General features: G+C 36.9%; 1 protein-coding gene across 1 annotated transcript in view; it reads right to left on the bottom strand.

Moving 5' to 3' along the window:
* Positions 1-7,322: 7,322 nt before the first annotated feature.
* Positions 7,323-21,980, bottom strand: part of LOC140239470 (uncharacterized) — a 150,301-nt gene continuing 135,643 nt past the window's right edge. The window contains exons 8-15 of the mRNA XM_072319307.1: positions 17,985-18,107; positions 16,167-16,275; positions 15,461-15,596; positions 12,790-12,838; positions 12,139-12,251; positions 9,611-9,757; positions 8,115-8,214; positions 7,323-7,469 (exon numbers count right to left, since the gene is read on the bottom strand). Coding sequence (XP_072175408.1) covers positions 7,323-7,469; positions 8,115-8,214; positions 9,611-9,757; positions 12,139-12,251; positions 12,790-12,838; positions 15,461-15,596; positions 16,167-16,275; positions 17,985-18,107 — 924 coding nt within the window. The remainder of the gene's footprint in view (positions 7,470-8,114; positions 8,215-9,610; positions 9,758-12,138; positions 12,252-12,789; positions 12,839-15,460; positions 15,597-16,166; positions 16,276-17,984; positions 18,108-21,980) is intronic.

Below are 21,980 nucleotides of genomic sequence, written 5' to 3'. Positions count from 1 at the left end.
TACCATGTTAATGACATGAAATGTTTGATTAAAAGATTATGGTATGTCTTCCATTTTGCTGCAGTGTGTTTTAGAGGGAATATCCCTTGTCTTTATATTGTTATTGTTTCCAGGAATTGATACCTTTTTATATGCACTTTACTTAGTATCTTTGCAGAAAACAGGGAATTTTATTTCTATCAACATATGTCAGTATTAGCAGGAGAGAATGTGTACTTTTTGTAAAATATTCAGTTTTGTGGAATTCTCTTTATGTCATTGTCATGCAGTGACATCACAAACTGTTGTAGTCTTCTCATCCAGAGATGGCTGCAATGAAACTTTTTAAAAATCATAACTTTTGAATGGATCGACTGTTTGTTCTCAAATTTCACTGATGTGTTCTACTGATATTTCTACATTCACTCAATCTATACATAATATTTGGGTTTTATTTCCCTTTATGTGATGGGAAATTCTATTAGTTTGAGGGGGTGGTAATGCATTGTCATCTGAGATGGTTGGAAAAATGCAAACACTATGGTCCATTAATGGCTGGATTAAAATGTAGACTTTCCCTGTTATTCTTTTTTGTATCTTGTCCCCTTTCCCATATGACTTTCATGCACTGCATCATACACATTTAAGAGCATGTAAAACAACATTTTCAATACAATGATAAATTCTACTGTAGCAACAGCCAACCAGGGTGTAGGATTACTGCAAGTTTGCATGGTAGTAATTATTGTAGTGGAGTTAGCATCACAGCAAGTTTCTGAAGGCACATCACCATTAAAAAGAAAGAAAATCTACCACTCCCACAGAGTAGCGTAAATCATCTTTTAGGTTGAAGTACTACAAAAAAAAAAAAAGAAAGAAAGAAAGAAAGAAAGAAAGACTTCTATGACTGCCATAGATAAACACAGATTAATAGTACTACCTCATGGTATGTCAGAGTATTATGATTCAGAGATAATTATATCAAGTACAATTGCACTTTTGAAGTTCAGGGCAGATTTGAAATTATACATGCACTTCAATAAAGTACAGGGTATCCGCAGTGATCTCTGGGAAATTATGAAAGTTTATGACTGCTTCCGCTCTTTTGGCCACCATTTTGTTTGACTGTTGATTGCTAGTGCATCAGCAAATTTTACCAGACTTTATTCCAAAATACAGTGATTGCAAGTATTCCTTAGGGCCATGTAACAAACAAACAGACAGACAGACAGACAGACAAACAAACAAACAACATGGCAGACATGGGTAGCAAATCTCTCTCAAGTTGTTTTGCACAAATACCAGCACAAATATGTGAGGATTTCTTATGTAAACTATTTATGTTTTTCTGTACTTGTGTCCATAGTGACTTCTTTTATAGTCAACAGTGTTTTGACATTGTGATCTCTGTATTCTGAACTACCAATCTTGCCACTGAACATTTTTTTTTTCAATTGGATTGAAAAATGAACAAGGAAAAGTAGAAATTACGCGGTGCGTTAAATATGTCCTCGCCGGAAGTAGCATTTAGTAGCAAAATGTACAATATCGGTAAAAAATCAAGGTCAAAGGTCAAAGAAGTCAAAGGTCAAAATTCTGTGTAGAAGTTTTGAAGCCCTCACCTAGTGCCATCACATAAAGAAAACGGAATCGAAATCGGGTTAGAAATGGAAAAGGAGTAGCATTTTGTAGCCAATGTACAATATAGGTCAAAAATCAAGGTCAAAGGTCAAAGAAGTCAAAGGTCAAAATTCTGTGTAGAAGTTTTGAAGCCCTCACCTAGTGCCATCACATAAAGCAAACGGAATCGAAATCGGGTTAGAAATGGCGAAGGAGTAGCATTTTGTAGCAAAATGTACAATATAGGTCAAAAATCAAGGTCAAAGGTCAAAGAAGTCAAAGGTCAAAATTATGTGTAGAAGTTTTGAAGCCCTCACCTAGTGCCATCACATAAAGCAAACGGAATCGAAATCGGGTTAGAAATGGCGAACGAGTAGCATTTTGTACCCAATGTACAATGTAGGTCAAAAATCAAGGTCAAAGGTCAAAGAAGTCAAAGGTCAAAATTCTGTGTAGAAGTTTTGAAGCCCTCACCTAGTGCCATCACATAAAGCAAACGGAATTGAAATCGGGTTAGAAATGGCGAAGGAGTAGCATTTTGAAGCAAAATGTACAATATAGGTCAAAGGTCAAGGTCAAAGGTCACAACTGAAATTCTGTGTAGAAGTTTCAAAGCTCCCATGTAGTGCTGTCATATAAAGCAAACAGAATCAAAATTGGCTCATAAATGACAGAGAAGTAGCAAATTGAACATTTTGATTGCACACGGACGCACGGACACACGGACGGACGGACAGACACACGGACACACACACGTACGGAGCCCGTTTCATAGTCCCCTGCTCGAACTCGTTCGGCGGGGACAAAAAGATATGATTATAGAATGCACATTGATTTGTCAAACGATTGACAAAATGGCATTATGTCATGAGATATATTAACCCGTTGAGGATGAGTCCAAAGTATACTCGGGCAGGTGTCTATGGGAAATGAGTGTTGTAGCAAAATCAGTCTGTCCTCAACGGGTTAAAGTGTATATGCCTCATTGTTCATGGAGGATATGTTATAAAGTGTCATGCAAATATGTGAAGTTTTGAGTTCTTGACAAGTTTTATACTTATGGTCAGATTTCATAGGATAAAAAACAAACAAACACCCCAATACCAAGGGTACATAGAATTCAAGCCATTCACAGATAGTTTCAAGGACATTTAGGCTGATTGTGTAAGTGGACGGTCAAAATTAAAGCAATATTCCTTGGGAGCTATAGTGTACGAGCATGAATTTGTTAATCCACTTCTACCTAGCAGATATGGAAAGATGAAAGGTATCTAATCGGAGGTGAAGACCAATGTCAAATCACCATGTTTCTAGATATGTCAGGCTAGTGAACAAAAGTAAATTTACAAGCCACATCTATTTCAATTTCCTTTTTTCATATACTAACAGATTTGTCTGGATTTTTGGTGTATTTTTGTATTTTTTTTTAATTGTTGTTTTAATGGAACATTTTCTGTTCACAAATGATCTTGAAATTATCCAGGAGAAATGATGATTGCATGTGCAATAGTTATGATGAATTGCAAAGAATGTTGAAAACTGAAGAAAGATGAATGGATTTTACAACAAATAATATGTAATTATGGTCAGTAATAAATTTATTTTTTTTTGACTGCCAGTCAACACACTGAATATGTGCTGTGACGAGACACATTCTTTGTGAGCATGTTGGACCCCCCCCCCAAAAAAAAAAAAACACAAACAAAAACAAAACAAAGAATTATGTGTATCATGTGTAATTCCCAGTGAGAATTCTGATTGTGTTCATGAACATACTTTTCTATCAAACCACCTGTGCTTTCCACAAGGCATACCATTCCAGCATGTTTCCAAAGCAGACTGGTAAATCAACACATCTCATTCGGATCACTCCCTGCTCTCCTTTTCCCTTTATACACACAACCATGCACACACATTAACAAACCATTCCACTTGATTTAAACTTCTTTTGAATTCTTACTATTTTGATAATCAAAGCCCAGTAGCAAGAAACAAATGGTACAGGTGTATATCATTACATAACTGTATTTTGTGAGAACAAGACGCCAAAACACACAAAATGTCAACCCTTTTTATCATTTACCAATCATGTATTTTTGTTCTTTTTACTATAAATACCAATACAGTATGCAACAATGGCATGGTGTAATGTCATGTTATATCAAACACATCTCATATTCTTGATTACAGGGTTTTTGTATTGCTTTTTCTCAGGTAGGAGAATCCAGTGTGATGAATTACAAATATATTACAGGTGACTATATGAAATAGATACACAAAAGTCCAGCTTTAAGGCAAATTTGGTTTTACAAATGTAGGTATTCAAAAAGCTAAAAGATGTATTCCATTGATGATTACAGTTTTGAAAGTGGAAAAACAATGTTAGTCAAGTAAAATGCACTAAAAGAAAAGATGATGAATGATTCTACTTGTCTGAAATCATACAGGAAAATGAAGAACAGAAGGCTGTGAATAGGTTGATTAGATACTTGCATATATGGCTATAATGATAATAAACATACAATGATACATTTCCGTCTTTGAAAAGACCTACTGTAGTGTTGCAAAATCAAAGACATGCTGAAATATAATGTGAATGTATCAGCAATAAGCAAGATACTTTCAAACACTTGGCAAGATTATCATCTCAGATGTCGCCTTGAATACAATGCAGCTTGCCAAGGGTAAAACAAACATAAACAAACAAAAGATGCTATAAAAGTGCATGTACATGTGTCTGTGACAAAAAGAAAGAGAGAAACAAAAGAAAGATGAATACTACAATGCGCACAGGCTGAAGTGATTCAAAAAATGAAACAAAACTATGATATTATTTTTAGTTTGTAAGAAATGAACACACACTGTATCACAGCTCTACCGAAGTGGTCACCTTGCATTACATGACGTGTTACATTACAAAACTTAATACCTCTGCACATAACGATTACACACCACTGATACATGTCAAAGTGACTATTCTCAACCTAAAGAAAAAAGACTAGAACATTTCAAATAAACAAATCCCATTTACAGCTTACACTGGTGCTCATACAAAGGGACAAGCATTTTCAATGCACATAGATTACAATTTTGAAAAAAATAAAGTACATTTGAAATTTGCTATTACTCCACTACAAAGTACACCCACTTAAACAAATCAGTAATTTGCTTTTTCATCATAACCTAGAGAGTTCAGAAGTATCTCTTTTTTTTTTTCAAGCATGAAATTTCATTGATATCACTCTTTCTGACAGCAAATATATATAGAGAGAGATAATATATTATTAAAGCTAAAGCTCATCAGCTGTATATCAATTACAGACTAATTCGTGTTGAACACTTTCATTCAAGAGATACCCATTTAAGGAAAACTTAAGATCACAGATTCTTTTTTCCACCACTGTTTTTATGTATAAATTCTTTCATGACACCATTAAAAAGGGGTTGAAATTTGAGGAGAACTAATGCCATTTTGGTTGAAACAAAAGACTATTTATGTACAGAACAAATCATAGTGAGTGTAAAAGACTTAAGTTATTATCGATGACAGAATTAGGCACTGGCTTTGCCCTTGAAAGGTACACAAATTCAGATAATTGTTTGGGGAAAATGTCTTCACATAAATTTGTAAAGCATCAAAGGAGACATGAACTTTCTCAAAATTAGTCTCCAGTTAAAAACTTTGCTAGAAATCTATCCAGTTCTACGCTGCTCTGTAAAGAAGCTATATAACCTGCAAATTCATAATATATTTACACGGATATGTACAATGCAACAACTTTGTATACAAAATAGAATATGCACCATATAATTCTCTCCCTATACAGTCTTTAGTTTTTCTTGTGCCTGATTTGTACAGAAATATACAGCATATAAAAAAGAGTAAAATTAATCAAACGCGCTCTCAAAATGTGGCCGTGTTGACAAAGTATGATGCAATCCAATATTAGCTATACAAGAAGAGACAGTAAACTTTTTTCCTTAGTGTGGAATGCACTATTTTCTCTTCATTCTTTGATAAAATGAATACAATGCTCTATAGATATATCCTATAAAATAATAACACCTAAAGACTGGGAAGAAATATGACACATACCCACTCTACATGTTACATCTCCACATGGCTTTATTCAACACAGACATTAAAGCTTCTCTTATTTTTTTAATGGCTTTCCAGGCCATCAACCTCATCCATGCACCATTGTCTCAAATCTTCGCATCTTTTGCAGCTGAAGTTTTCATTGACTCTTTCTACGCAAAGCCATACTACGCATCTCATTTCTATTAATTATGCCCTCAATCTATCTAAGAGCTAAAGAAATGGAACATCTGTGTGTGTGCGTTTTTTTAAGACGTCTGAATTTCAGACCTGAATTACATGATCATTAACACATTCAAATGTTTAAGGCTCATAAATGCTACTAGCAAGTATCTATGCAAATGTGTTAATTACATTTCAACATTCCAGGAGAAAGTGAAATCTTAACAGAAAAAAAAGAATTTCTAAAAGTTATCACTTAAAAATTGTGAAGTCACAATTATAGAACAAACTACATAGACCCGCACTCTATATATTTAAGATGGCTTTATATTGATGTACAGTTTTCAAGCAACTATAGATACTATTTAAGCAGCAAATATGAAACTGAAGTATATTTGTAATAAGTGTCTGCATGTCCACATATTAATTCAATCATGCCCAGTCACGTCCACATCAAACGAATAATGGGAGGGGGGTGGGGGCTACTCTAATACTTCATTCAGTAATATACTATGCGACTGTGTGCTTTTGCAGTAGGCTTTGGCAACATTTTCCTTTTCAAATATTGCATGTAAAATTTCATTTTTTTTTTCCTGTGAGAAATTCAGTTCTTGAAAGCTGTACAAGAACATCTTACAATATCTCCAGGAGAGTGTTTAGTTGCAGATAGCCTTCATGTAGTCCTTGAGTTTTTATGCTGTTTTTTAATTATTATTGTTGCTTTCATCAACTTTCCGACTCATTCATTGCAATTCAATATACCTGTGTTGCTGGTATTTAGGTATTAATATCAGTCAGTTGTTACTAAAATATGGAACAATTAAAATTGTTATAATATCCATTATTCCTGCTTGAAACAACTCACGGTAAAAAGCATGGTATCAAAGTACATATGAGACACCATGTTACAAAAATGGCTATATCCATCAGTGTGAAAGAGCAGATCACACTGCCAGCCTGTCAGTGCCATGGCAACAGCTAGTATATGCATGATGTTGGCAGGAAGACTGACTGCTTATATAATGTCAGCTTCATTCTACAAACATCATGGCCCTCCACAGCAACCCTGAAGAACTCACTACAAACTACAACTCGGTATGCGGCAAAAATTGTCCAGGCATACATACAGTCTTCAAAGTTTGAAATGAAAAATCCACTGTCACAGTTCAAACAGTCCACTGACCGAGGCTGGACTGCTCCTCTGTCTTGCATCCATCTAGGCTCTGATCCATGTTTTGGAGGTTGCCGGCATCTCTGAGCAGTAGGTAGGATGGCATCCGGTTCGGCTTCAGGTGTTCAAAAGCAGTGCCCATTTCATGATGGTGGTGGGGCCAGGGAACGGGGGAACAGCAGTGCCCATTTCATGATGGTGGTGAGGCCAGGGAACGGGGGAACAGCAGTGCCCATTTTCATGGTGGTAGTGGAGGGGTCAGTGAGAGGGGGTCTAGGCTCGCACCTGTCTCTATGACGTGGTCCACTTGGTGAGGCTGGTGGGCCCCAGTTGCCTCCACTCCTCCTTAGTGATGCACATGTTGTCGAAGGCCGTCAGTGGGGCCAGCACGTTGGCTCCGTTGTAGGCCGCATGGTAGCGTTCTGGTGCCGCATGCACCTGGATTGGGGGAATCGCAATGGAGAGAGTATAAGAGATTGAAGAATAGGTAGATGAATAGATAGATGACAGATAGATAGAAAGAGAGAGACAGAGATATACAGTTGGTACTTTGACATGTTTTTAAAATGTAAACCCTCATTCACATTTCATCAAAAATTCTACTGACCAAAAGTAGTATATCATTTCATGACATAAAGATAACATTCTCTAATATAGTGTATACCATATGAGAATTTTAATACATTTGGGATCTATCTGAGCTTTTGCTGTACAATTGAATTCCTAATCTCAACATACCTGCTAAACATATAATCACAATGTAAGGAAAGAATGATAGAATGACTGATTTCCCAGCTATCTAATTAGCTGACAAAATTACCCCCCCCCCAAAAAAAAAAAAAAAAAAATCAAAGCATGCATTCTTACCAGGAAACAGAAAAACAAAATTTAATATTAGCAATAAGGGCATAAGATATTCCACTGCTGAAAAGAAAAGCAAAAATCATAACTACTGGCATTTGATGATACATCTAAAAAACAAAATTCAGCAACAACTAAAAAAAAAAATAGCTTGAAAAAAGGAAGAAAAGAAATATTTATAAGTTTGAGAAGGCTAACATCTTTCCTATTTATCTTTCTTACCTTCACAACTGTACTCTTTGGCAGCATCTTTGTCAGCTCTGTTCTTAGCCTTTCAGCAATGCCTGGTAGCAGGGTAGTGCCTCCACACAGGTAGATGCTCCTAAGAACACAAGAGCAGTACAAGTTTGTTCAGTATGTAGGTATGCTTACAGTTAATCTTACAAAATCTCTTAAAACCTCCTTCCACGGGAACTTGCAGCCATCTTGTAGTTTGGTTATAAGCATTAAGTACTTCTTTTGTGGTCATGTAAAAAAGAAAATCCAAACACATACAAAGACTGACATAAATGTAATATATACTGTACATGCAACTTCATGTTAGGAAAAAGATAGAGATGAATGAATTACAAGACAAAAAGATTTGATTTGATTTGATTTGATTTATTTCTGCTTAATTCCGTTACATCAAATATGATTATGTACATGTCATTTATGACAAACAGTATATCGACACATAGTTTTTAGTACAATTATACAAGACAAATACAAACAGCTTATGGAACTTAAACAGAACGGTCTCCAAACGAGGCTTGACGGTATGGAGACTATATATGCTTACCTACTCTATATAGAATAGGGAATAGAGAAAGAGAGAAATAGGGAAGGGTAGGGGGAAGAGGGGAAGTTACAGAGTGTATGTGTACCACTCCAACTACTTTACAATAATAGTAATGATGATAAATACAATATGATAATGATATTAAAGTTTACACGTTCAGTTGCCTTTGCCGGAGTAATGACCAAATATACACTATGAAAATAATAATGTATAAATACAAAGTATCCTATACATATTGTTATCTGATATGGAATGAAATATATCGTGCTTATTTTATGTACGCAGTAATGGTAAGGCACATCGTACACATACATATACATGCTCATATAATATACATGATGTACCTATCCTATACATACATATATATTCATATTTATAATATGGACAGATAAATAAATCGATATATGTATGCACACATACATGCATCATGTACCACGTACATTTTCATATACATTTGAGTATAATACAATAAAGGAATTAGAATGTTATCCTGGGGAATACTGCTTAAGGAGGTGAAGTTTTACAGCCTTCTTAAATGAATACATAGTGGTCATGTTTTTAATTTCGGTGGGAAGGGAATTCCAAGTGTCAGGGCCGGAGTGTCTGATAGAATGATGCGCGAGTGCGGTTTTGGGGTTAAATAGATGTAAATTTGTGGATTGTCTAGTTAGATAAACAGATGGCTGGAAAGATATGAATAAAAGATAGACAGATAAATAAACATATAATAAATATATCAAATAGATGATAGATATATAGATAGATAGATAGATAGAGAGATAGAGGGAGAAGAGAATGATAGATAGATAGATAGATAGATAGATAGATAGATAGATAGATAGTGAGATAGATGGACAGATAGAAGTATTGAAGGAAAGGGAGAGATTGTGAGAGAAACATATAGATGTTGAAAGAGAGAGTGTGTTCTATATCTCACTTTGCCATGGCTTTCCTCTGCTCAATGTTGCATGCCTGGATGGCATTGTAGACCAGTGTATGGAGACCGGGGTGATCTTTGCCCCACACCTCGGGGTGGAACAGGCCCTCTGTGCACCGGAACCGGGAGTAGTCCAACTTGATAGTTCTGTAGAAAAAATAGAGTTGTAAAAGCAAAGTGAAACAGATGAGCTTATAAATCTGCACTTAATCACTAAAAATCCCTGAAATGTGTCAAATGTTTCTTGACTTTTTTGCATTAAAAACAAACAAACTTGTTGCATAAAAAAAACAACAACAAACCAACAAAACTGGAATTTGACATACCATCTTGTCAAATTTAGTTGGGTACATTTTATCCATGGTGAAAGTTTCTGTTGTGACCACTTGAACAACACTCTCATTGAAAATCTTATGATGCATCGCCAACAATTAGACCAAATACTCAAACTTGAACGAGAAGCTATCTTCATACTCTTACAAAAAGATATTGCAGGTGGGCTTGAAGCATTGTGTGTTTAATGAAATGAAATATGGCACATTTGTCATCGGAATAAAGTCATCATTCAGTCTGTTAATCTTTGCCTTTTCTCCTCTTCCAGCATTCTTTAATCACTTCCTGTCCCTCATCAAGTTACATAGCCATTCCTCTCCCCAGAAAATATCCTCTTCCTCTCCAAAATTCTCTGGAGACACCCTTACAAACATGTGCCAATACTTTCCCCCCCCCCCCCACCTCCCCATTGCCGGAATGTTTTGCCACCCTTATTCTTCTCTTCTCCAAGAAATTGCAAACGAACATGGCATCAAGCCAGGCTAGCATCATGTCAGATAGATATGATTTCTGACTGCGACAATGGGAGGATTCTTTGAAACAAAGAAGTTTGTTATTGTCATTTACAACAAAGCACAAGATGATTCAGCTAAGAAAATGTGGCCTTTAATTTGTCTTGCCACATGCGGTTCCAGTTCTCTAACTGATAGTCTAAGATATTCAGGCTTTACAACACAAATTATGATACCTCTCATATATCAAGTGTCACATTACTAATTGAATACTTTATCTCTGGGAAAGGATTTGGTTTGTCTAAATCGTACACACTCAAACTAGTCTTAAGGTTGTATTGAAAGTTCTGATATTGTGGAACCCTATGTAAACCACCTTTGCTGATCAGGGTGCTCCACCCCATGATGTGGAAATAAATTCATTTCAATTCAGTTCAATTCAACTTTACATTTTGACTGAAATTTAAGTTTTTCTGTTTTCAAACACTGATAATATTGTAGTTTTAATGCAGCTATTTGTGCTATGAAATATAATTATTTTTCTATACCAAGATGCAAGTAAATTTTGACACCTTAAATGTATTATAGTTATGTGTTTATATAATGTTCTTTCTTTAATATGTTGACAAATATGAGCGAAATGAATTGATAGATAAACCGAAGTATTATTATTCTGGTTTGACTACACAACACTTGGCATTTGACATGTGCGTGCTTGTTTCATTTGAGTGGTAATGATTGTAATCACACTCCAACTTCTAGCTACAGGGAGCAGTAGAAAAACTTTGCACCACAAAACTTGTCAAAAAATTTCCCAAACATTCTACTGCAGAGTAGACTGGTTGAAAAAAAGACTGGTTGAACCGCTAAGTCTGACTCAACAGCATCCGTTAGATCTAATTAAACCTAACCACCGAGAATCGCTGCCAACCACTAATGGGGGATATCATGGAGAAATCTATCATTGCCCCTTAATGAGAGAGGTGCTTTTTGTTGTTGTTTTTTTATCATTTTGAGTGGAGGAAAAAAAAAACAACAACTGTTGAGTCAGTTGAGAAGCTATTTTGAATTCCTCCTACCTACTTTGTGATATCACTGTCTACACTTGTGACAAGCATGTATTCTTGTTTTCAAGCTGTATTCTTGTTTTAACATATGGCAGATCCTATACATGAAATGTGCAAGTTCCTATGAAGAATATGGACACCCTTTACACATCCCATTCTCATTTGGAATAAGGAAATTGAACAGTCATAAAGATAATAAGAAGAGATAGACATGCCCAGATGTATTTTCTTATCTGTCGCAGAAACTCATAAAGTTAGAAAACAGATAATGCAAGCCAAAAAGTGGCAAGGACATTGTTATTATTGATATTATATAAAGCCATTCTCACCTGCATGCCTGTAATTTTTGAAAGCTCCGTGTATTTACATCATTTCTATCTTTTTTTTCTGCATGTGTATTTGCAACTTGCTCTATGTGTTCTGTATGGCAGAATCAAATCAACACAAGAATGGTAACCGATTATAGGCCTAATAAGAAACTAAGCTCGAGTATATAGTCATGGATGAGTGTTTCTACGTTTCTACGTTTCTACGTGTTTTCTACGTCACGAGATATAAGATGCGTTGAAGAAATATCAACACACGTATGCCTACTCTTACATTAAAACATCCATGAAAGTGGAGACGTAATAAATAAGCCACAAGTTCTCTGTGCATATTATGACCTAGAACTCACCCAGTTCCATCTGGTACGTCATATTTCTCAAGGTCGATGTAGGTACTGCACAGCTCTGGGTCCAAGGAACAGAACTTGAGCTCTGCGTGGTAGTCCTGTGCTACGAAGCAGGCCTGGAAAAAAAAAAAGAAAAAAGATGATGAAAACTACTGTAAAGTTTACATTATTTGATGAAATGCCATTATAACAAGAACAGGTATATAAAAGGTATGATATGGATGACATTTGAATGGGGGGGGGGGGGAGAGCAATGACAACATGTGCAAGCATTCCCGGAATTACTTGAATATCTGTTGCAAATGCATTGAATATAAAAAAAAACATATCATTTATATTCTATGATTTATAGTCAAATGCTGCCTTTGAAAGAAAAGACAGACAGAGAGAGAGATATATATATATATAATCCAGTAAATGAAAATCATTCATGATATAAACAGAGTGATTAGCATGATGAAACTGAAATACATTTTGTTGATCATGACCCTTTACTTGACATGCTGGTCATACATCTCAGTCTGTTATAGAATGCAAATATCTATCTATGACCATTCTCAAATAATGCAACTTTCAAATTCCATGGGTGATACATTGATTAAAAGCAAAACAGACAAATGAAAACAAAAAAAATGCCAAAAATCTACATCTTACCTTTTCTTTCAGCAACCTGCCGATGTACTTTTCAACTTCTGAAAATAACCTGAGAGGGAAGAATAACAAGAAATGGGAAATTTATGACAGAATGACGATTTATTCTGTTCAATTTTCAATTCACGCTTTATTTTCTTTTTCTTTTTTTCAATTTCCAGACCTTGATGGAAAATTTTTAGTACTTCATACGATATGCAGCACAACAAGAAATAAACCAAGTGAATGTGATTTCGCTGCACGAAGAATTCACGCTGGCATACATTTAAGCAATTACATGTTCAATGGACAGGAAATGTGAAATTGCTTTATACTGTGTACTTAGTGATGCATGACTAGATTGAGTGCAACAGATGTCAGGATATGGCGAGACACCTTACAACACATTAGAATGTGATGAAACATGGAGCGAAAGTGTTCAGAATCATCTAATTTTCTCCAGGAAAGGGTGAATCTACGAACCAGCTGCGGGCGACAGGCCTCGGTTATCAACGAAATGATTGAGCCCCGCGTACCACTGACATTTGATATCGAGGTCGCATTTGTGCCCCCGATCTTATCCGACCTCCAAGCATCATGTGCAATCCACGTGTTGCGATTAGTAACATATTCTCTTGCCATTCTACAGCTAATTCTCTGACAGCTATGGGCCCAAACCTTTTCCTATATACCACATGGTTTCACTTATGATTGACTAGTTTTCTGTTTTCATTCTCTTTCTCTGTTGATCATCTTTGGTGGCGTTCCAATTGAGATGTCCTTGACTGGAAGAACAGAGGAAAACTTCCACATCAACTCTGTGAAACGATCGACTCCAAGATTCGATCCATCATGGCAAAGACTGACAAATTTGATACTGGGTGCATCAGATCCAGGAATGAATTAAATGTGACCCATGAGGGTGCTCCATCATGACCCCACCTCTTCTTTTTTTTTTTAGACTTGATCGTTTTTGTTTTTGTTTTGTTTTGTTTTTTCCAATCACATCATTCTCTCGTCTTCAGAGCTCCTCTCTAGGTCCTGTGGGATTGTTGAATGTTGAGCCCTACTGTGAAAGGAGTCTATGTGTGTGTGTGTGTGGGGGGGGGGGGGAGGGGGGAGGGAATGGTATATCGAGGGGCGGGGAGGAAGTGTCACAATCGCTAACCTCCAGAAGAAACTTTACCAAGATCAGACAAGACTCATGCCCTCATGAAATTCAATTATGATTACTCCATCAGCCCAATGAGCACTTGACTCTGATTTAGGCTCAAAATAGAAAACTCGATCTGCAAGCTGCGCCCTGCTTATTTACTTGTTCCCCCGCATTTGTCTTGTCTGTAAGAAACTGTTCCAAAGATGGGTTCCCTAAGAGAGGTATTAGTCAATACTATATCTCCAATACAGATGAGATTTACCGTGGAAACTACTGTTTGTACGAGTTTCTTTAATCTTCAGCTAAATGAAGAGTTGTTATTACTTAAGAGCTGAAAAAGTCCTGTGTATTTTTGAGAAGAAGCCTTCAGCTTGCATCACAAAAACTGCCCTCACATGGAGGTGTGGTGAGAGCACAAATTTAGTTTTACATCAGACCTGCAGCAAGGAAACATGTCGGAAGTCAAGGCTTTACACGAACTGCAATGTCGAGGGGAACATCACATTTTGTAAGTCTTGAATGTTCAAATCCTGCCGATTGATCAGACAGACATTAACTTATCAAGAACTGCCTCCTCCTCCTGCACAAAAATCAGCCCCAGGTGCACGTAAGTGTGTTTTCAGAAGATTATGCTCCGAGGGAAGCAAGAAGGAGGCAAGTCCTACCCAGGCAGCTAGATACACAGTGGCAGGGCAATAAAAGGACATGCAAACTCGAGGCTTCACATGAAACGGTTTTTCTAGACGCCGCGACATCAGGAGGAAAATTCCACTTCCCCTCGCTCAAGTTCGAGCCCCGTATCACAGATTCCTATCGAAGCGAGAGTGATTGGTTAGTCACATCTGCTCTAATTTCTCGTTTCTTCATCTGATGCGGGGAGAAAGCAGTTTTAGAGATGAGAGAGAAAGGGAGAGTTGTACTGAGAAAAAGTAATTGCACATCCTCCTTTGCTCACACCTTAACTCGTCGTCTGCCAAAAGTCCTCCATCCGTACCGGCAGACAATAGACCCTAGCACACTCCGGTGATAACAGGCCTCACCGGGTCTCAGTGCTGCGGGTTTGTTACCGTGGCAACAAGTTTTCACAAAGAAACCTATCTCCATCCCCAGACATCTGCTGAGGAAACATTTATGACCCGCGCATTTCGGCTTTGAGAGTTTGTATGTACCCCTTGCTGCTGGCACGCTGTCGCTACTAATGTAACAGCAGTGATAAGGTGTGGTGCTGTGCAATAATAAACTCAATAGTCTTGTTGGCTGCGACAACATGCAAAACATATGACACTTGGACTTCACTGCCTTTGGTTATAGTCGTCAAAAAAAGAAAAAAAATCTGATTTCATTGAACATGACACTTTCATCGAGAGCAACTTTTTTTCCATCATCATTTTCTTTTTCCACTAGCTACAGATGATAAGATCTATTAAGCTACACATTTGGCATCAATGTTCTATATATAATTTTGAATGACAGATGAGCCTGAACTTTCACCTTCAGCTTCATTTGAATGATCGAATACGAGACACTGATTCCACCTACCTGTGTCCAGTCTCTGTGAGGAGCCGTGTGAGATGTTCAGTGATCTGCCTCCCTCCAAACGGTAACCTGCACACCCCCTTTTCCACAATGTAGCCATCCACAATTGGTACGATGTCCACCCTCTCTCCAATGTTCACTACATCAAGAAACAACGCAAAAAAAAATGAAACATTTTACAGTTTTATATATATTTCTGAACTTTTTTCCCCATAATACAGCAATTTCAGTGGCTAGCTTCGTTACCTGTAAGCATCTTAAAGCCCTCAGCATTAAATACCAAGCAAAATACAAATACATTGTACATGGTGCAGTGATGCTATTTACAGGACCAGTAAAAATCCCATAGAAATAAAAGAAACCAAGACAACCACTCTGTTCATTTCTAATGGTGTTTATTGGTTTCTTTTGGTAATCTTTTGGTTTCTGTTTGTAGTGTTGGGATCATAGAGAAACTTAACAAAGGTTAATAGAATTCCATCAGAAAAAAATTGCAACCATCAGATCCCAGCAAGTCCAACACAAACAGACATATATCAGACCAGGGTTCACCTCCCTGATCAGACCCAGCTTTTACCAACAGATCCAACAAGACACACAGAATAACCAACATATCCAACAGGACCAAAATGAATCCCACAGAGACCCATGGAAAAAACGACAACAAATGGTTAAGTCTGTCAAAAAGACACCATGTATGCGACCTTACCCACAATGCCTGAGGTAGCCTTGTACGAGTAGAGCGCCATCAGGGCCTGCTCCTGGACCAGGATGCCCTCCACGTTGAACCTGTCAAAGATCATCTCTACCAGCTTCTCCTGGGAGGGGATTACAAAGGGGAAGCAGAAATGGGTCAGGTATCAGAAAAAGAGAAATACCATCATTTGGTTCAATCCTTCACGGATAATTAGTACCAGCAAATAGTTCAATGCATAAGTTTAGAGCAAATGATGGCTGCAGGTTTCTACAGACATTTCAATGTAAAGCAAAAAAAAAAAAATATATTCATGCAGCACCTGAGAAGATCAATACATTACATATAAAAGCACAAAAGCACAAACAGGGAGATAAAACATAAAAAAAAAAAATAGAGGATGGCAATCATGTAAAAGAAAGGACTACAAAGTTGACAAGATGTAAAGGCTTAAGATATTGTGTTTACTCTCACTCAGTAACATTCTTCAGCCTGACCATGATTTTCTTTTATCGGGCACCAAATTACATATCAAGTTTGAAGAGGTAAGACAGTTCATGAAAGCATCACATACACTACATAACAAGGAAATGCAGGGAAAACAAAAAAGAATTCTTTAAAAGTTAATCTAATATCAATGTCCAGAAATGGAAAGTCATTCATGTGAAATAGGCAAACATTCTTTATGAGAATAAGTATATTGCTAACAAACAGGTACATGCATGATGAAATATTTCATTTTTGGGGTTTTAGTTTTCCTCCCTTTTTGGTGTGGTGGATTACCCCCCTGAAACAGACGATGGCACAAAACATCAGTATTGATTGCATCGCTCTTCTGCTTTCACAGAGCGATGATGATACCTGTTATCCCCGGCAATCGCAGAGAAAAACGCATAACAGGAAATGACGATAATGATATAACCAGGCCCACATGTTGGGGAGCCCATCGGCTCCTGCCGCTGACGAGTGTCCGCACACAAAGAGAGAATTGTTGGATTCGGAGCTGATGACTCGGATAATCATTCCTGACAAGAATGGTTTGGGCAAAAATTCTGCTTGCCTCTCTTGATTTTTTTTTTTTTTTTTTGTTTCACTTGGAGAGTTTGTCTCGATCACCTCCCTTGGAATGCTGGGATATTGAGTTTCAAACTCTTGCATTGCCTTGATGGCTCTTATTTCATCATATTTCAGACTCGAAGAGGGGAGCTGATATTATGCAAAATCTGATCCCGTAATTTCACTCCTATCTTTTTTTTTTCCTATCTGTCTGCCTCTATGAAACGACATAGTACATGTGGGATTTAAAGAAGACTGTGCAAGAATGCACGTAGGTAAATAAAAGGTACAGTAGCTGCCAAAACATGGATGATCTAATTTTTCGTATATGCTCTTGAAACAGGAGAAGTACGTATGGCAAGATATTTTCAAGCATTTCTTTTTTTTACCCTAAACTGTAGCCTTTCAGATACAGATTTTTGTTAGTGTTGCCAGGATGGTTGAAACAAAACAACAAACAAACAAACAAACAAACAAACAAACAAACAAAGTACACAAACATCCAAAAAGGTGCATGAGGTAGTGGTTGAACTGCTCATTCTCACAAATGAACATGGCCAACTGCAACAAAATAAAAATGAAATGTCATTGGGCCATCAGTCTATCAGAAACAGTAAAGGTTCTGTTATGGACTTATTAATCAAAATCAATTGCTTTTTTCCCATTAATCTACAGGAGAGTAGAAGCTTCTTTAAAAAAAAATCAAAATAGCAGCATCCTGAATGAAAATGTGATGAGTGAGATTTGATGAGGCAAAGAGGTCTAGCTGCCACTCACCGTCATCTTGGGAGCCATGTTGAACGGGACGATGACCAGCAGCGTGTAGGCGATTGGATCCACGCAGAGCTCTGAAAAAGCTGTCTCCAGTAGCCCTTCTGTGACCGCCATATTCAGCTTGAACTGTGTGAGGAATGCAAAATGTTCATACAGATATTTATTTGTGGAATGTTGATGATATTTATGGTAACTCATCAAAACAAAGCTGAATCATCATCATTTAAAAGCAATAGTCTTCATTGGCAATGCTTCACTGGAATTTTGAGGCATGTCGTAGCAAACACATTGGTAGCCTACTACTCACCTTCTAAGTATTGTATTTACAGGCATAAAGTCACAATGACACATTACTGATTAAAATTGTAATCCAAAGATGACGTAAAGACTAATGACAGATGTAGCCAGCATTATGCAGCACTTTTACAATGTTGCCTGGAAGGTAGTATGAAAATATATTGCATAAACCAGGAATGTATTCATCTTGCAGACAATATTCTCAAATTTTGTCAAACATATCAGACAAGAAAAGGATTATGTTCATCAAATGCAGCATAGTGTACTCTAGTGCACTAGTTTGCTGCACAAAACTGCCTCATTTAATGACTACGTGTTTTTGATACTACATGCTATAGTGTCATCATTTTCAAAGCAAACTAATTGTGGCTACTTCCAGAGTTTAGGTCATTTTCTTTCTTTCTGTTGTAAGGATGTGTGAGTGCAAGTGTGCATGATTGTCCACCTTTCTCGCTCGATACTGTTCAATAAACAACACACATACACATACAGACACTTTGCACAATCATATATGAAGTGGTAAACTATAAGAGAGAGCATTTTTTTTCTCTTTTTTTTTTTTTTTTAAAGGGATCCATGTATGAGAACTATTTAGAGCCTGCTAGAAACCATATTGTATTTTGTTTTTGTTTTTGTTTGTTTGTTTCTAACAAAGCAGGAATGAGATGGATGTACTGAAAATGACATTTACACATGTTCAGGAGTTGTGCAATATATCTCCTTGTCTGTGACGTGTCACCTCTATGACGCATACTGCCTACAATCATGTCAAATTCCACCTTCAGCTGGGAATGATAAATTTCACATCCACTGTCGAATCCTTTCAAAAACATAACAAATGAAAACAAAAAATAAACCAACAGCCACCGTCCCCATTGTCATGTGACGCATCGATGGAGCCCTGAGCCCACAGTGTGGGCTTCATACTTTTTTTCCCTCTGATTAATGCAGAATATTCTATGTCTTAAAACTTGAATGGAATAAAACAGCAATATCCCTGCTCAACAGATATCTGACTAAGAGTGAATACTTCTTTGTCACATGATAAAAGGAATACTCATTCCCACATTTTCCAGATATTGTACAGGATAAATTTCAGCAATTTCATATGCTGTCATTTTTATATTTGAATTTCAAAGTGCACAGATAGGTGTATATTTTCATTATACATTTGTATGTACACTTGTATGCTGTGTTCTATTTCAATTACTGCTAAGTACAGAAATACTATACAAAGTAGATAGTGGTACACATAGGCCTATATCTTCCTCAATATTTCTGATATTCATCTTTGTTGTCTTCTAGAAGTCATAACACTCCCTGTATGGAGATCTATGGAAATTATTGATTTTGTAATGTTTCATGTTATCTTCTCCTAACTCTTCTAGTTACAGGAATTACAAGTACACAATTTCAAACACTTTTACATATATCAAAGTACAGAGAGTGTTGATCTGACTTTTGATACAAACTTGGGTGTGACATGTGAATGAATCATGTGAGAAATTGCTTTTATGGGGACTTCTCCTGTTTCGTCGCTATCTGCAATCACAATTTAATGGAGCAAAGCAAAGACTGAAAATATCTAATGACTGCAAATTACATAATCAATAAGCTTTTGCAAAGAGCAGAAATACATCTCATGAGATTTTGGTGAAATATTTCAGATGGAAAAAAGTCACTTGTGTCTAATATGTAATATAACCTGTTGGGTGCTTAAACAGTCTTCTAACAGTAACTACTTTTTTTTTTCTCAACATGAACGGAGATGAGGTGTCTATTTTGGAATTTCCCACAGGGCAAGCTAGCACATTCTGCATTTTTTTTCTTCTTTGGTCTTCTTTTCCAGGATAAGAAATCTATTAAGCCCCACAAGACCACAAACCCAACTCCGGGTACTTGATTCATATCCTGTCTGGTCGATTAAGCCCCTCCACCCCACGATTAAAGGATTCCATCAAATGTGATCCATCCTCGCAGAGAGACCAACGACCGAGCCCGAACAAGCTGAGGCTCTGCAAATCCTCACCATCATGAACACATGCTTTTCTATTTGAGACTCTGTGCATACACATACAATGTAGGAACACTAATCATGCAGTGTGGATGTTCTATGATGAAGAATGCTTGCCTGGGCTCAAGTGTAGATTGATTTTATATGGGTAGGGTGTAAAGATATACTGAGAAAGAAAAAAAAATGTGTAATTCTAACATATTGGCAATATCTTTAAAGTGTCATCTTGAACATCTTGGGGATGACACAGGGTTAGATGTGGTCACAATGGAAAATGATTACCAACAATCATCTAATATTTGATTGCAAAATATGACCCAATGATCCTGTATTGTAATGAGCTTAATGACAGTTGAATATTTTGCCTTTTATTTTGAAATATACACACTCATATATGACAAACATGGGTATTCAAATAGAATGAAATTAAAGATTTTCACTTTCGAATCTAAACAATATTGGTTGAAACTTAAAGCTTCCTCACAATTTGTCTACAATTTCCAGAAGTTTGGCTCATGGGCAAAGTGGATTATTAAAGTTAACCAAAACTATTATCCATACCAAAGTTTAACACTTTTACACAATTAATAATTGGCTGGATCAATCTGTTTCACTTGGATTGTACCTCATGTAACAAGACCTACATGTATTACTTGGAGGTAATTCTGAAAGGAAATGCAAGATGAAGATGTCTTTCAGATGCCTTTAATGCTACATACAGGTACATTATGAAATCTAGATGTAGGTTTAGAATCTGCTTGTAAGACAATAATGTGTGATAATATGCAATATACACACCATCCCCCTTGCCGCACATCAAAAGCCATAGGCTGTATAAAGGCTGTTGGCCTTTAAAGTGTGTGCCCCTTTTTTTCTCCCCTCCCCTCCCCTCACATACAAACTCAAACATCAGTTCCACCTGCTAACTGTAGCAATGATATGCTTAAACACAACAACAACAATAAAAAGACTCTTTATCCTTTCTCAATTGTAAAGAAAACATGCACAAACACAATCTAACAAGAACGAAACTTCATAAGGATGTGTCATACCGAGCCTCTCTGAAACCGTCCAGTTTTCTACGAAACAGTCCCTCTTCCTCCTCTCCCCACCCATCGTGACCAAAAATAACCAGACGTGGCTCTTCTGCCAAGAGTCCCTTGAACCTATTAAATTCCTCTGCTGACCCTATAGGTGTACCAGCACTCCGCCCCTCTGGTCCCTCAACACCCAAAGTGCAAACTCTGGGGGTTCAATGTGCCAGACTTTCCCCCCTTACTCACCTGTCACTGTATTTGCACACCTCTTAATCAAGGGCAGAGGAAGGGAGGAAGTCATGGGTATAGACATTAATTTATTCCTTGGCACTCAAGTCAAGGTCTTATTGCCAGCAATGCTAGGCCTATATGAAAGGTCACAGTTTTAACGTTTTGTGTCATTAACACCCACTCTCATTATTCAGACTACACAATTAATTGCTGTGGTATTCTTGGATAATGACTATGCAAAGAAGCAAAGGAAATAAAAGAAGGTTGAAAATCCCACACAATAGAAAAACAAATCATTGCTTTCTTTGTTAAGTAGTTTACTGGTTTTAGGAAATGGGTAAGATCTCAAAGTAAAAGCATCACACAATCGTAACAGACTATTTATCTTAATCCAACAAGTCCCAGTGAAATCATTAGTAT

Source organism: Diadema setosum, chromosome 2 (genome assembly GCF_964275005.1).
Source record: "Diadema setosum chromosome 2, eeDiaSeto1, whole genome shotgun sequence".
Classification (NCBI taxonomy): domain Eukaryota; kingdom Metazoa; phylum Echinodermata; class Echinoidea; order Diadematoida; family Diadematidae; genus Diadema; species Diadema setosum.
Note: the sequence above shows the minus strand (reverse complement) of the source record. Positions and strands in the feature narration are given on the sequence as shown.